This window comes from Photinus pyralis, unplaced genomic scaffold, assembly GCF_008802855.1.
Source record: "Photinus pyralis isolate 1611_PpyrPB1 unplaced genomic scaffold, Ppyr1.3 Ppyr1.4_LG4, whole genome shotgun sequence".
Lineage (NCBI taxonomy): Eukaryota > Metazoa > Arthropoda > Insecta > Coleoptera > Lampyridae > Photinus > Photinus pyralis.
The window spans coordinates 4615452-4633056 of NW_022170511.1; the positions used below are offsets into that span (position 1 = coordinate 4615452).

Below are 17605 nucleotides of genomic sequence, written 5' to 3' on the forward strand. Positions count from 1 at the left end.
TTTCGAGCCTCAAAAAAAGGCAGTGTGTATGTAACCTTCCTTTTTTACCAAAAATCGACTGCAACAAGATTTCTCGGAAAAACACTTTTTCTTATTAATTTTGGTGCGTAGAATCCAAAACAATTCGTACTTTTTCGATCAGACTTCTCAATAAAAAGTTATACTCGTATAAAGAGTATAATGAGATTTTGCAAGACTACTTTTTAGTAAATGTGATAGTGGTAGAAAAACGCGGTTTGACATTAACACAAACCTTGCAGGATTTTTAGAAATTTTTAAATGGAACAATATCATTATTATTTAATATTATCAAATAAGATGAAGAAGGAGGAATATCAGTGAAAACCGCATTTTAGAGTCTGTTCTGGAAGGAGAGGTATGGCGAAAATACGCACATTCACAAATTTGGATTGCAATAATCATCCAAGTCGAAAACAACAGAAACACAATGCCACGCCTCAGCAGAGGATTCTTCTTTGTATCGAAAATAATGGCAGACAGTTTGCACAATTACGTTCTTACATTGAGTGGATAATTTTAATTATTATTTCAATTATCGCTTGTTATGTGTTCTTTTGTTTTCAAATCCAACTTGGATGAGTATAAATATTGCATATTTAAATTTGTAAATGTGCGTATTTTCGCCATATCAAAATGCGGTTTTCCCCAGAAAAAAATTCATATCAATACACCCAAATTATACCCTCCAGACCGAAAAACAAAGTGCCTAAGCTCGTTTCCAAGTTATATCGAGACTATATGTACCACAAAATGGCCATACTCCAGAAACAATGTTCAAAATTTGAAATTAGACGCACGATGATTATTAATACTACATTTCACTTTAACGTGGCGAACCAAACCTGCTCGTCCAAAAAAATGCGGAAAATGATGTTTCGGAGGAACCCAACAATAAAGGTCGTCACAAACGAAAGGACAGATAGTTTAAATGTTACAGCGACTCTCAAACAAAAATTACAGTCTCAGTCAACAAATAATAATTAATACGGCCTTGCAAAAATAAAACTGTTCGCTTTCTCTACCTTATAAATCAATGTACCTATTATTTAATTGACAACAGTATGACGAGTCAGTCGTCTTTGAATACTATTCGTTTAAGAATTTCGTTTGTACTTTTTTTAACAAGAGTTTGTCAATTTTATTTCACACACTGCAGTTTGCACATTCAACAATCTGGATATATTCTCTCGACGTCCTTGGTTCACTTATTTTCCGGGAGCAATTTGTAAAAGATGTGAATGCAAAGATGTCTGACCATCTACCTTAGGGTAAGTATATTGTTTCTCCGCAACTGGAGCGCTTTGCGGAGTATCTACAGTGTCTGGTTTATTTCACAGGGTCGATACCATCATTTCAGGAGCATTAGCTTGCTAAATGATCCAACGCTTTACATAAAAAACAACGGGGTAAGGGGTTCAATCGAAGACACGAAAATCCGGTAGTAACTGATGATTCAATGTCATTGTATCTTGAATAAAATTGAGGACGATAAAAGTAACCTATTTAAATCTTCCTTCTTTTTATATTAATCCCTTTGAATTCATTAACTATCACACTAAATGATAAGGAAGAGAAAGGACTCGAAAGTACAAGTGTCTTTTGTAGATCCTAATTAGGTACTTACTAAAATTGACAATTTGCCGATATTCCTCGCTGGTTCACAGCAACAATCTGGTCAACCACTTTTTTACATATCAAGTATAAGAAAGTAGGCTCACCTGTAATTGGAGTAGATACAAATATTAAATTTTGAAAACGATTTATTTATCCGAGTGCTAATAATATATCCCTTAAGTATCATTTTTCTTATAGCAGTAATAACTAGTGCTTAATCTAGCCCGGGAAATGCGATTTTAACCATAGAAGCAGAAGACTATGGCTTTGTTGCTCAGATCAAATTAATCCCTTATTCACAATGTTGCTGGACGTTTCAATATGTTCAAAGACATATGAACCACCCCCGAAAGGCAAACATGAGCACCTAAGCGTGTTTTGCACGGGACAAGATTCCCATACTGAGAATATAGTAAACCAAAAACAAGATAATGTGAACTACTAATGGGCCTTCGGTAAAAGGAGAAATGTATCAATCGTAGGTACTAGGTATAGTGCCATTAATTTCATTTTCAGTCTTAAACATTATTTCTGAAGATAGTCGATACCAGGCGAAATGTAACAAAAATTTGCCCGAACATATATTTCAATCAAATTTGTGCAGTAAGTCAATAACTGCTTTCGTAATTTTTTAAAAGCCCTGCATTAATATTTTCATTAGTATCGTAATGAAATTAGCAAAGTAACGCAATGCGAGGGAAATCAATAGGAGGCACGAGTGCCAGTATTTATATATTAAGCTCATACATCAAAAAGAAGATTTACCGTTCGTTTATTCAGTAAGGGTAGTCAATGTGGTCACCGGAGGGATTTCACCCTATTGCTGAACGCTGTGATGGGCTTTTTAACTCGAATCACAATTGTAGCTACCTGCAATATATCTCTGTTATTTTATTTTGATCTCGCCATCGCGGCATCATCAGTAATGAAAAAATAATCTCTATGCACGTCATAAAGTTAAATTATTTTCTACGGGTAAATCTGCCTCAAATAATGTGTTGTATGCTGAAGCGTTTTAACTAACAATTCGAGCTCTGTAATGCGATGTAGGTACGATAAAACTGTGTAAGGACTTGCTCTTGGCGTTATGTTATGGAAGGATTGATAAGACAGTTACACTACTTGGCGAAACTTGGAGTTTTAGATGTGCCACTCTTGAACCCGTTGATTGTCTCTGTAGTGGAAGCCGAGGGAGTTTAGTAAGTTATCCAAGATAAATAGACGCGTAATTATAAGGGAGGTAACACTTGCGCTTCTTGTGGATAACTATAACAAGCTCTATTATTTATAGCTACGATATAATTACTAACCGAAATTTATATCTTGATCATGCATGGTAAACCTTACGACACCCTCAGGGAGCGGATGTTCTCAACTAAGTCCCGTTATGAAACAATGTAAAGCACATTAACTCGGTTTCTATACAAATGCGACCAGGCCTGCAAATGAATCATTTAATTTGTACGTAAATTAATGAAAAAAATTTATTAAAATCGATGCAAATACATAGGAAAGATCATCTCATACAGTGCAAGTTTTATTTGATACCCACGCTGAGTGGAATCGGGAGTAGAAATATTAGTGTTATATTTCTGGGGATGAACGTGGGGGTGATAGACCTGCGCCGAAGCGTTCGGCCAGCAGAAGAACAAAACTACGGGTCACGTGATACACCGACGCAGTATGGCAGCAAACGGTAAACGAGAATTTCACGTTTTAGAGATCAGTCCTCGAGATAATGCGAAGTTGTGCACATCTACAAGTACTTTCAACATGTGTGCTCTGTTATACGAAAAGTAACACTGATCTGTACGGATTCGTTACGGTTCATTTATAAGTTACGTTACGGTGACTAGAACTAAATACGACGAAAGTCTAAACCGACCTGTTTATTTTCTCCTTGCCCATGTTCGCGCTCTGCTCGCCCTGCAGGCCTCAGAAAGGAGGGCAAGCCCGGTTAATACATCAATTTATTTGCTTTGTTTTTTTAAGGGCACTAGTGTTATTAACACTTTCGATGCTCTACGTGTAACGTGTGAAAATATAATTAAATCTCCGAAATGAGGTTTTTCATTTAAATGGGAGTGTCGGCAATTCAGTTACAAGATGCTCGTTTTATAGATACAACATGGTGCAAAAAACTTAATTTAGCTCTTTAACACTATAAAATGGCTCTTAAACATGCACTTGGGGCTGTTGTGGTTTTCACGTCCATCGTAGTGTACCACAACAGCTGTTACTGCGGATTTGTCTTTGACGACATCAGTGCAATTAAGGATAATAGAGATTTAAGACCGCACACGCCGTTAATAAATATTCTCTTTAACGACTTTTGGGGAACCCCAATGCACAAGGTAAGAACCCCCCTCCCGAATAATAGCATGAAAGCTTCACTCACGGCACCACCATGGACATTCAACTTAGATCAGGCCAAATTAAAAATCAAGGATCAAACGCAATCTCCACCCCCTCATCATTATTCACGCGGTCTTTGTCATGGAATACAATCTACTTAAAAGTTTAATATGACTATAGATTAATGGTAATTTTGGAATAGGGACACACTTAACGGCCTAACTTTAATTACTCCAACGTAATTGCATGCAATTTCACATGTTAATCAAGACGGGTGGGATTTCAAATCGAAAAGTTCACCGTACCATGTAATTTAAGTATAACAAGCATTTAATCGCGGTTGACGTTCGAATGTCGGATGCCTAAATCAATTTTGCAATGAGCCTAGTAAATGCAATTAACACTTATTCCGCAAACTTTTGTATTACCAGGAGCAAAGTCACAAGTCCTATCGACCCCTGACAGTCTTAACGTTTCGATGGAATTATATGTTTCAACAACTCGAGCCCATGGGATATCATCTTGTCAACATGCTGCTGCATTCGGTTGTGTGCTTGATGTATTTTAGGTGAGTAAAATTAGTTAGTTCCCCATTCCATAGTTACATACAGAGGATGTGAGCTTTATGGAAATTGAATTCACAGCTCGCTCTTTGGTTAAAGGATTTTAAGTGAGAGCCACAAAGCAGATGAATTTGTAAACTTGTAGGAATCTTTTTAAATTAACTGTTGTTTTTCTAAAATATGATGGAAAACGAACTTACGACGTGAAGCTACGAATCTTTCATATCACATTCTGCCATAGCCAGACATTATACTTCCGTAAATTACTTACGAAACTATCAAATTATCTCGTCTTGTTTCGTAACCAATGGATGAATTTGGGAAATTCATTATCAAACGAAGACCGAATTGGACATTGAAATCGCAGTCTCTACTCCCTTGGCTTGTGTCGAAGCGCGCGTTGGGAATCATACGTATCTAACCCAATCAGTGTGTTACAGTCCAAAAAAGATATAATTGCGAAGCATAAGCGGGAATACTGATATTAGTGGAATGCAGTTAGTTTAAATTGCTGTGCTGCAAGTTATCATTTCCTTGTCAGGTACCACTTTAATGTCAGTGCCTGTGTTTTCGCAAATAACTTAAAAAAAGCTTTCACACACATTAAAGACGAGTTATTGCGTGAAAAACCTGCCTTTGTAGTTCCATTTCGCATTTGCTTTCGAGATTTTTACATCTGAGACGAATACCAATTATTTAGTGGAATGCTTCCATTCGTATTGGTACACATTTACGATCTGATGTGTAAGCAGTATATAGTGACAATTTTCTTTCGTACCCATCTTGAAAGTTTAATAGGTTTACTTTTGCGATGTTCGCTAAATTTTGAAAAGTGTTTAAAGTTTCCCACTTCGTAAGTGAAGGTAGTCGTTAGTCCTGTTGTGAATTTTGAGTGCAATATGGAAGACTTGGTTTATTGTATTGTGTACTTTTATACTGTAATATTCATAATAATGCTTGCCGATTTATTTGTTTTGTTTCATACAGAGAATCATCCCCATTAGCAATTAAGGTCGATTCGACTTCAAATATGTAACGGCGCGAGCCTATAGAGCCTAGAGTAGACATTGCTGAACGCGTTACTGTAGCAATATGATGCGAAAATGTAAATTTGGAATCAAAGTAAACGCATAGGTCTTTAAAATATATATCGGGTGATCAAAAAGAACTGCAGACAGTTTAAATTGGGCGCTTTATAAGCTTTTAATATTTTTTACTTAAGGAATTGGCAAACATGTTTAGAAGGTAGTTTATTTATGCATTAGTGATTAAATTCATCCACCACTGCTTTTACATAAATGACATTTGGTATGTTACCAACGTTATAAATGTTTAGTTTTACGGAAAATTCAAATTGTCCGCACTACTTTTCGATCACCCGGTATACTAACACGAGTACTAACACATACTAATTACTAGTGAAACAAACAGGCATTTTCACGCCACTATTTTAGTCTATTTTTCATTGAATTTTATGGTGTCGAAAAAATAAGCGACACAACCGCACAGAAACAGCACAAGTGAGAGATGACCACAAGCATTAATATTCGAAACTATTTACTTATTTTGGTGAAATGCTACCAAATAGGCGATGTATCGTTTCGACCAATAGGTCGAAAAAACTTAATGGTATTCAAGTCATTTCAACCTGTTGGTCGAAATGTTATTAAGTTACTGTATTCTCTTATTACGTGTCTATGAAATTTTCTTCTATTCCTATTTAGTCATTTTGTCGACTTTCCTTGTCCCTTTAGTTAGGCTACAAATTGGCACAAATAATGCCCTCCTACCTACTGCTCCTATTAGGTGATAAAAGTTAGGTAGGTATATATTCCACTCTCTTAATTGGTATTCTTGACGTAGGTACTTCACCTATTAGATGACCATTTACCACAGTCCACAACGAGGTCCACAATCATAGTTTATTGCATCCTAATAAGGGTTTATTTCACCAATATATATCACCAGTACCTATAATAGGGAACATATTCACCTTCATCGATTCAACATAAACATTACGTAATTTCCACCTACTTTGGTCGAATTTCTTTTGCCCCAGGTTGCCGACACCTAAATTGCTGTCTGGATGAAACCCGAGGATAAACCTTACAAAAAAAGGTGTAAACAATAACAACTAAATATAACGAAACCAAAAAAATCTCTAGGCTATATTTAGTTTTTTTCAAAAATTTTACAATTAATCCCCCCCCCCTGCCGTTATACCGCTAGTACAAGCTGTAATCCACATGCCAAATAACTCCCAATAAGATCTACTGAGCCTAGGTACATACATCAAACCCGATATAGTCTAGTATTACAAGGGATGTGAAATAGTGTTAAAAGTAGTAAAACCTCTAGCACGAGATGTTTTCCTGCATCAGTAACAGAGAGTATTTCATCAGTGGTGCAGCTATGACCATCTCTAAACCCAGACGGAGTATATTAGGGGGCAATATATTATTAATCGTAAGATCCTTAATTTGACCATTGAGTTTCTTTGAGAAAGCCGGTAGAATGCTTATTGGTCGTAGATCACTAAAGGTGGTTGGATTATTTTTCTCTCGATTTTTCTTCGAAATAGGAGTGACAATGGCGGTCTTTCAGCTCGTTGGAAAGGTGTTATTTAAAATTATCTCGTTTATAAGCTACAAAAACTTCGATAGACTGTTCCTGATCATCGGGAAAATTCTGATACCAATTCTGATGTTAGAAAACAAAGGGTGGTTGTATTCGTTAGAAGCAAACAAGCTAAAAACAGTAAAAACTAGAAGGAGCCTATAACCCATTTCTTATTATTATGATGAGTAAATAAAGAGAAAGGGAGGAAAAGGGTATGTACCACTCAATTGCTAATGAAATATGACTGTATAGTATATCATACGAAGTCCGAACATATGTAGATAACAGATTTCATTTTAGTCCCAAAAACTTTTTTGGCTACAAAAAGTGGTAAATTTTTTACGTGAACGACAAGCGGTGGATATCCTTTCTTCTTCCTGATATGATTATTGGAACAAACATATTTAAGCTCTGTCCAACTGTGATAATCCCAAACTGCAACTTTGGTTTATAATTTAACTCTAGTCATTATGAAAACATATGGATTTGAAAGTCCTCAAATCCTCAAAGATTTTAAATTTGCACAGCTACGGGCTCTTTCCACATGTAAGGTATTGAGTTTCACAAAAGAATTTTAGTTCATTTTCAAAGCCATCTTAGTTTGCGATTCCAATAAAAATTCGGTATTCCATTGAATTTAAGTGCGCAATTCAATTTGAAAAGGCTGCAATTCCAAGTGAGATGGTCTGACAATAAAAGCATGTGAGGATGCCTATATCGTCGGCCGTTTGTTAAGACTAGATTTTCATCCATGGCATATACCGAGGCATATACATTGGTATAAAATCCAGGGTAAAATCCAAGGTAAAATCTTAACTCAGTAATTTGGCATACGTCCAACCATTCCTTAAAGTTTCATCGCAGTCGGATGAACAGTTTAGGCAGGCATAGGAGACATACAAGTAATCATACAAAAAAAATTTTTGAGCGGCAGAGAAAAGCACTGCGAGCTTTGTAGAAGAGTCGATGGTGTCCGTCTGTCTGTCTGTTCCTGAACACGATAACTGCCAAACGCTTTGACCGATTCGGTTCAAACTTTTCACAGTTGACCCTACATGCCACATGTAACAGGCCTAAAAGTGGGTCAACCTCAATGATCCAGTAGGGTCAAACCCTCAAACCGAGGGGCTTTGCCGTTTTATTATATATCCGCTTTAAAAGTTTGTTATTTATGCACTAACAGACCCGGCGAACTTCGTACTGCCTTCGGGAATTCTCGTTTTCTTGGATGGGACATACGTTCGGTAGCCGCCTCACCTCACACACCCTGTGAACTACATACCGCCTATCAGATAAGGTTTTCTTGGATGAGACATACGCTCGGTTTCGGTGGCTGCGCCGCTTCACCTCGCACACCCGATTTATTTATAGATATAAGAACTTTCGCGAGCAAATCGTTGGTCATTTCTCGAAGTTTCATCGCAATCGGATAGGCGATTTAGAGAGGCGTAAAAGAGAGACATACAAGCAAATAATTGTAGGGGCTAACTGTTGGCCAGAACTCATTATTAAGATGCGACAAATCTCCTGTAAACTCATTAGAAACGTCCTTCTGTAATCAGCTCGTACGATCATAAGGGGTGACGTAGCACTTAGCAACATTCAGTCTGACTGGTCGTCTTTCCCGGTCGAGGGTCATGTAAACAAACATCGCGACTGCTTAACTGTGATCATCACCAATTAATTTAGGTAACTAGCCAGAGAAGCTTCCGGCCCGAGCTGACCCTGAGTTCTCCTGGGTCTCCGAACCCACCGATTGGCGATTGGGGTTAAATGCGTCGTTGGACATGACATCCTCAGCTCATACCAATTTGAAAAAGGGACATACGTTGGGTTCCGCCTCACCTTCCGCTCCCCGTGAACTACATACCACCTATCAGTTAATGCTTCCTTCCATGGGACATACACTTAGTTTTAGCCCTACCTCTCACACCCGCCAAACTGCGTACCGATTTATAACTCTCCATTTGAGTAGGGATATGGCGTGGAACAGTTAATTGCGTAAATACACCTCTCCAGGGACACTATTTAACAACAGCATATTTATAGAACCACATCCAAAGAATGAAGATGGGGTACCCGCACTTCTATACTACAAATTAGTTTTCGGCGAACGAATGTTAATATTCCCGCACGTTATCATCCTGATATTAATCAATTTTAAATTTCTGTTAATTGAATATCTGTTTTTAATGAGGCTTAGAATAAAATTAATTTTGCCTTCCAAACGAATAGGTAGCTCGTTCTTTCCAAAGGACGGAGTTCATTTGTAAAATTACGAAATTAATTACAAAAACAGACCGGGATTAGTTCGTAGATCTAATTAGATTTTCAAATTAAAATTAATTGTTTATTGGTTCGTGCGGAGAATTATTATTAGTACCGATCGTTAAGTTTTTCGCGTGTGCCACTATTTTGATCGTGATGTGTGAGTGGCGCGGTTGTTGGCCGCGGTCAAGGTAAAGAGAACAAAAACTGTTGGTATTCGCCGTTGACATAATCGCGAGACACTTTATTTCTCTCAAATACTGGAACTTTATAAAAAACCGGAAAAATGGTTGCTTCCATTGTGTAACGCTTTAAAGTTATTTTTGTATAGTTAGGATGGTGGGCAATAATATCACTTTTGTCGTAGGATGGGTAAGGCTCTAATAAATGTGTTTTGCTTCTAGATGGAATGATTTATCACCAAAATTACCCGCTTCCAAACAATCATTTTAATGCTAGTACGGCAATGTGATACGCAACACTTTTACTTCTAGGATAAAGTATAGATACCTACACTTCATGGCAACGTTTTCGCCTTTATGCGTTAATTACTTACTTAGTATAGAGGTTTCAGAAGTATATCCAATAATTACGGCGTACAAACAAACTTTCGCATAGATAGCCGCTGTGATTTGCACTCGAAAAACTATTCTTATATTATTATATATGAATAATCTGCCTATAAATGGGGGAAAATTTGTTTCGGCGTTTGAACCTTCACACCTGTTCCAATGCTTCTGCAATAAACCTTCAAGAAAGAATTCTTTGGGTAGCTCTTCAAAATAGTCACTAACAGCAACTTTCAAGTCATCATCAGCAGCAAATGTTTGGCCTGGTAAACCAACAACCACATCATCAATACTTGCTGAAGATATGTAAAAATATGACCTCAACAAATGACCTTTAGCACTTCTGCTTGTAGGCGGTAGATCTTCCATGTCTACATTCTTTGCAGGATCTTGAGATATCTATAGTGCCCCTACCCTGCCTTTGCACTCAGGCTTTTTTCGTGATAGTGTGTGGCAAATGTCAGAAACAATCGATTCTTACACAGTTCTTTGTGATTCCCCCAAAGCAGAAACTGCTCCACCATAGGTTTTCTTCTCATCTGTCATATTTTCGTAGGGAATTCATGACGTCCACTATAAAACAGGTCTTCTCAAAACTCCTGAACAATTTGTCGTCGCTGGTGTTGCGATGAGATGCTTTTCTGAGGCTTTGCCGATAACCCTTGTTCATTATACAGTCAGCAGTTTTCAGATAGATCATACTGGAAGAGTTCTTGCATGTCATAGTACTATCTTGAGCTATTTCTGTCGTGTGGTGAGATAAAACGTTGGTTTTCTTTCTGGTAACTTTCCCGGCACTACCTGTACTGCTATAAAAGGGTGGCGGTATGACTTTGCGGATGGTAATTAATATAAAAAGTGCAAGTGTTATAAAATCGGTCAAATGTTAACATAGTTAGGAACCGTTCTGTGATCGGGCGGTCGCCACCTCATAGCCAGAAAATGAACCAGGTGGCGGATGTTCACTCAAGCTCAAAATACCTACCTACTAAACGTCGCCGTCCTAAAATTCTCCATACTCAAACTTTCCCACAGAAATGCTATAAGGTCCTGCACTAATAAAGCTTTCTGGAGCCGTAGGATACCCTAATCTTATCAATCGGTCTATATTGGCTTCGAGTTCTTGCAAAGTTTCGTCTGATTTTTGTGTTCAGCTGTCTTCATTGTCTACTTACTTGACCACGGTGATTTTCCATCGAATTCTGGTCGTATCAACACTTTCACAAGGTAGGGGGGCTTCTTTGGAAGAAGGTTTTTGATCGGCAAGTAGTATCTTGTGTTATCATAGATGACACATCACTTTTTTCACGTTGTTCAGTCAGTAACATAAATCGTGTTCGTAGTATACCGATTTGGTTGACGCCCTGTGTACCTAGTCTTTAATCATACCTCTCACTTCTTTATGATCTGCTTCTATTGTAGCTCGTATTGCTCATTGACCAGCTTCAATTTTAGCTTTTATTGATTGTTGACCGGCTTCGAATTTAGCTTCCATGGTCTGTTGACCGTCTTTCCTTTATTGCATTATTTGTAGCAGTTGGTCCATTTATCTGGTCACTACTGGCATAAACTTCTGCTAACCGTTCACTTGAAAAACAAACCGACACTTGACACCAGTGTAACGTAAATTATTTATTTACAATTATCATATCATATCATATCATTTTTATTTCTAAATAACAATTGTATACACAACAAATTTACACGTCAACAAACAAACATAGAAATGTATATATAATTTAAACACATATTGGTGAGGTACTTCATCTATCTATTGAAATATTCTTTTTCATTATAAAAAACTCCTAATGACAAAAACTCTTTAACTTTTCTTTTAAATTGTGGTTTTGTCAAGTTTTTGAAGGCACTAGGCAACAAGTTATAATATAAAGCGCTCTTATACTCAGGCGACTTCTTAAAAAAAGAATGTCGTGGTTTTACTTAGCCGGAGATTATCTTTGTGTCTAGTATCGTAAGTGTGCACATCTTTATTGAGCAAATAGGTATTCTTGTGCATATGTATGTGAGTCACACAGTGGAGTACATATATGGAAAACAAGGTGAGAATTCGATGGCTGCGGAAAACCCCTCGGCACGAATGGTTGTATTATTTTAATATTGAAAATTAATCGGAGTAGTTGAAAGGGGTGGAAAGTGGTGTTTTGTAAATTGTGGCAAAACTATTAATTTCAGTGATCTGCTAGCTAACGAGACCGACCAATATTTTTTTTAACAGTCCAGGCTATATAATATTCTTTGACAAAAAAATTAAGTTACCGGTTCAAACCGGTTTTTTCATTCAGGTGAAATGATTAGAAATTGGAGAAAAATAATTAAAATAGCTGAATTTTTCCGCGGGTGACATCCCGATGGCCGAAAATTTTGCTATCTGGAGCAGCTGTGTGCGATGAAAAGAAATAGATTTTTCATCACCTTGAAAAAGAGATGGTTTTTTTTTCAGAAATCGCGTGAGATCTGGGAAACGGTTCAACTTTACGGGCCCAAAAAATTATCTCCTTTTTTATCATAAAACAAGCTATGTTTCCTCCAAATTTCGAACCCCTACGACTTTTTTTCGCAAAAAGAAGAATAAAAACAAAAAAAACACTTTTTCGGCTTTTCTAGGAAAATTCGAGGTTATGTGAAAATAGGGCAGATACAAAAGTTGTTCATTTTTTTATTCTTTAAAAGTTTAAATTAAACATTTTCTCCTAATCATCGCACAAAATGCCAGCGGTTTCCTAGGCGGCCGATATACAATTAAATAAAATATCGTTCTAAGATTACAAAAGTACTCGAAGAAACGCTAAAATCAATGGATGAAGGAACCAATACAATACTTAAACCATCTGCTACAGGCATTTAAAATTCCCGGTGTAATTCAGTCTCCCGCCAAGGTTGAACTGCGTAGCGTCGTTTCCTAAAGTCAAAGCGCAGCTGAAATTCATTGAAGAATGGGTCGAATATATGGACAAAACTGTATAAGGGAGGAAAGCGATTAAAAACAAAATGAGACTACTGACTTTGGGAATTATATTGATTCAAGACAACGCCCATCCGCATCCTGCTGTTGGCAACCCAACTCCTTGAGCAGTTTCAATGGGATATTTTTGATCATCCACCATATAGACCCGATTTTGTCCCTAGTGACTTTTACCTCTTTCCAAAACTGAAGAAATGGCTAGGAACAAAATGATTTCAAACAAAAGAGGAGCCACCAAACTTATTTAATCTGGGCGGCGGGCCCCTTCTGCAAGGAAGTTTGATTTATAGGTACGACAAATGCCTCAATCGCCAAGGTAATTTTGTTGAGAAATAAGCATATTATATGTGTGCAATATGTTGGTAATAAAATACCATTTTTATATGCACTTGACTCTTACTTGTGGACAATCGGAGGTTAAATAAAAAATTACCCTCGCATATTATTTTCAGCATATCGTTGTAGATAAAGAACTAGGAATTCCCATTTCCGAAGTAAAATGCAGGGTACTTCGAGGGGTTCTCTAAATCATAGTATACAGGGAGTTTTCCTTAATTGTATACATATGGGCTATGTTTCCTACCACCCATTCTTGCCCATATGTATACATTTAAAAAAATTTACTGTGTGTTACCATTTACCATGTAAAAACTATTGCAGTCAATAATTATAAATAACTTATTTAAATCTTCCGGTTTTGTATAACGTACGCTCGTTATCCTGTAACAGCAACTGATTTGGTCCCGAGGGTCTACCTCATTGTTGTCCTAGGCGCCTAGGCGAGTGGAAGAAGACGAACCTTCGAAAAAGATTGGTTGGGTATAAGAAATTACAAAGTTTATTATTGTAAAATAATAAGCAGATAGTTACCTAGTTTTTTTTTATTTCGGTTGTATGAAACTCGGCAGAGAAACGTGGAAATTGACTGCTCAAATTACTCACTGAGATACCACGTAGCTCAAAGAAGGCTCTAAAATAATTTAAGTTTATTTACTAAATGACCGTGATTATCACAATGATACAGTTGTGTACGTGGCCGTATATTTTCAATTTGTATTGTTCTGTTTCACAATAAGTAATTAGGCAGTAATGGGAATTAATTAATTTGTATTGGCTAAAAATAACATTGGACGAAGTACAATGTCTTGCGAAACACCTTTGCAAACTTTGGGCTTACACCCTTGTAGCTTCACGGACCAAAATACAGCACTCATTTAGAATTTATTCATTGTGATGCCTTCCTGTTTTCCGCAAAATAATCCTCAACTAGTTATAAAAGTTTAATTACCAGATTTCGATTCTCCATGAGAGTACTTTTATGTGGAGCACTAATTACTTACTATTGCAAACTTCGTTATTGACCAATCCTTTGTCCCCGTGGGAATATCTCACATAATAAAATCCACTCAAAGTGTATCCGCGTTGACTCAAAGTTTAATTTGTACCTACTCACCGCTGCATTGTAATGAGATCACGTTATATATTAACTAGGGGTTTTTCCCCCTTGGCATTATTGGATTCCTTTAACAATTACTAATGCATTTTTTCGTTAATTGGGTTTTGGTTGCGTTAATAATTTGTTAGGGGGTGTTCTCTCTCTGTCCACTAGGCAAGGAAAGCAAGGAAATTTCTCAATAGGTGTCACCTAGGGTGTCACTTAAAATTTAACGCCGAAAACCTTTTTTTTTCCTGTGGTTATACGCGCACTTTCAAACTTCGTCGGGAATATGAAGTGCTCATTCAGATGTTTTGCATAAAATGTAAATTTCGTGTGAATTTGAGTAAGCCTTTCACATCTTGCTGTGCGTGTTGTATATTGATTTATATATGATTATTTTATATGATTGGTCAAATACGTCTAAATGACCTATTTCTTTGTTGCCAACAGGTGGATATAATTTCACGGGAAAATAAATTATTCATTTATTAACGTGAACATTACCTACATGCCGCATTGGAGGCGTCGGTACCTGCGTAATAAAGAATCCTTAATTTCCTTCAATAATAATCTATTACAATGATACACTGTAGGAATTATCTCTGATGGGGAATTAATGTCCCAGCTGCGTACAGCAGAATAATCTAAATCTTATGTCCAACAATTTTTGAGAAGCTTTTAATTTCAAAAATGCGAACGACTGAAGAGTGGGTTTTAATTTTTTCGTTGATTCTAAAAAGTGTAGATGAAAGCGTCTGCAGGAGATTAATTTTTTTCATGGCAGGTCTTATTTGTTATCGTTTTGGAATAAAAAGGTTACGCATTTGTCACTCTCTAAGTATACTTGACACACCATAATTGCTTTTGACCTCCGTAATGAGCGCATTTGTTAGTAGGACGTACGGTTTTATTAACTGCCTTAATTTCTTATGGAAATAAAGTGAAGTATGTTTTTGGAAAATAAATTTCTTATCCTTACAATTTAGCGACGATCAATGTTGTTATATGCTACAATAACACTAAATTGTTCGGCGTTATACAGCAAAATCATTAAAGAGGAGTAACTGTGACGTAAATTGTCCTTTAGCCGAATTAGGAACTCGAGTAAGAACTACAATAAAGTTTCATAACGCTGTAAATACCGCATCTTCGATTGTAAATGAAGTTTAATGAAAACTTAAAACAGCGCAATTTTCTGCTGTTCATTAAATTTAGTTTCTTCGAGCGATTCATTAAACAAATTAAAGTGGAGGCTCGCTTGTTGTGTCGGGGAATTAAGAAAGTGAAAAGTTTTAAGCACCGCGTTTTAAGAGTCCATTAACCAAACTTCATTTTTTATCGAAAAATCAATATTCTTATTCTCGTGTATGTCATGAATATAACAACCTTAATACCTTTAAGTCCAATCTGATTGGACGAAAAGTTTGATTACTAATAAGTACTTTGTAAATGGTTTATTAAAACATTACACCCGTGTTGTTTCATGTAGAAGTATACGTACTAATCAATGTTGTACATCAGGTAGATACTCGTAGCATTGATCAACTCCCTGGTTTTGATCGGAAAATGGCAATTTTGAATTAGAATTTCAGGTGTATTGATCTTCAACAATTTTTAAAGTAATATGAGATGCCAACCCTAAAAATTTAATGGAAAAGGGAATTTTGAAAGTTATCCTTGTGTAACAACGTGACGTATAACTTTCTCGTAGTCCTCCATGTGTAACAGATTTATGTTTCAAATAAAATTAATTCCCCCAATATATCAAGCATATTACATCCTTTTAACAGCTTTAAACATTTAATCCTTTGTATATTATTTATGTGTTAGTTCAGAGTGTAGACGTTTATAAATTTGTACAGTCTGCGAGTCTTTTTTTTCGGTTACAATAACATCCTAATGCAAAAAATTTTTTGGAAGAAAATTGCCTCGGAAATCGCGATGGTTTTTTTTTAATAGATATTACCGAGGATATTATACCTACTCCTTTTTCTTAAAATCAGTTGCTATCTAACTTCCAATTTGCCAAATTCAGCAAATTTATAAAATGACTGAAATATGAAATTTGGTCTTTACCAGCAACCGACCCCCTGAAGATCATCAATTGCGGCTTAAATTATATGACTAGCTTGTAATTACAAAAGAGGAGCGGTACTGAATTACTTTCTGTCCCTATTGATTTTTGTATAATTTAATTTTAGCGAGTAATTCGCTTTGAAAATTAATCAAACTTAATCAAATTACTTCTTACGAATGTATTTCTAACTTAGTGCTGAAGCTCAGTTTTATGAAACGTAAACTTTTACAACCACAACTAATTTCTTAGTCGAAATTGGATATAATTAATTTTAGTCCACTTGATATAGTATTATACGGTGGTGGATTGTACAAATTATTGCAAAGCAGTCACTTTCTTTGCAAGAGAGGGCATTTCAGCTTTCCGATCGTCAAATAAACTATTGGGTTATGTTCATTCTGTCTCTATTTTTGCAATAAAATAATAAAATAGGAATAACTTTTTGGCATTCCTGTCATTGATTTCGAGATCAGATTTTTACGATTATATCCTACTGCGGATTAAATATTTCTATAACTGACCGAGTGTAATTATATTCGAGGCTTATCTAAATCTGATATAGGTAGATACAGTGACACGCAAATGTAAAGTTGTATTACAAAATAGGTATTCCGATTGCATCTATTCTCATACCTAAATTTCATTGGAACACCATTTTTGGGAATTGAAACACAGCGTGTGAACCGTTATAGTATAACCTACTTTACAAAAAAAAAGGTAACAAGGATAAAACAAAGGTCAAATACGAAAAATTCCACTAGCTTACGCTTCTAATAAATAAATAGCGTTACCCTCGGCGTTACCGGAATATGCTGATTTGTGCTTTGCCTTGGGGAATAATGCAATCTAATAATAAATAATGAAATACGGGTCACAGGTCTACTAAAAGCATCGGTATCAATTTTCGTTAAATGTGGTTCTTGGTGAGATTTCCAATCCTCAGACGGACGGCTGGGTCGACGGACGGAATTACGCATTTTTCTTCAAAATGTGCTGAAATTGATTAACGAAATCATTTTCTGTTTTTACAACGGACACATGTTTCTGTTCTTAAAAGTAACACAAAGGAAAATAATTATCGAAAATAAATAAACTTTT

The 17605-nt window shown here is 36.3% G+C and overlaps 1 protein-coding gene across 1 annotated transcript in view; it reads left to right on the plus strand.

The window, feature by feature from the left end:
* The first annotated feature begins 3307 nt into the window (after positions 1-3307).
* The window catches only part of LOC116168680 (protein O-mannosyl-transferase TMTC3-like), a 68456-nt gene continuing 54158 nt past the window's right edge, over positions 3308-17605 (plus strand). The window contains exons 1-3 of the mRNA XM_031484625.1: positions 3308-3700; positions 3757-3989; positions 4422-4558. Of these exons, the coding sequence (XP_031340485.1) occupies positions 3804-3989; positions 4422-4558 (323 nt within the window). The 5' untranslated portion in view covers positions 3308-3700; positions 3757-3803. The remainder of the gene's footprint in view (positions 3701-3756; positions 3990-4421; positions 4559-17605) is intronic.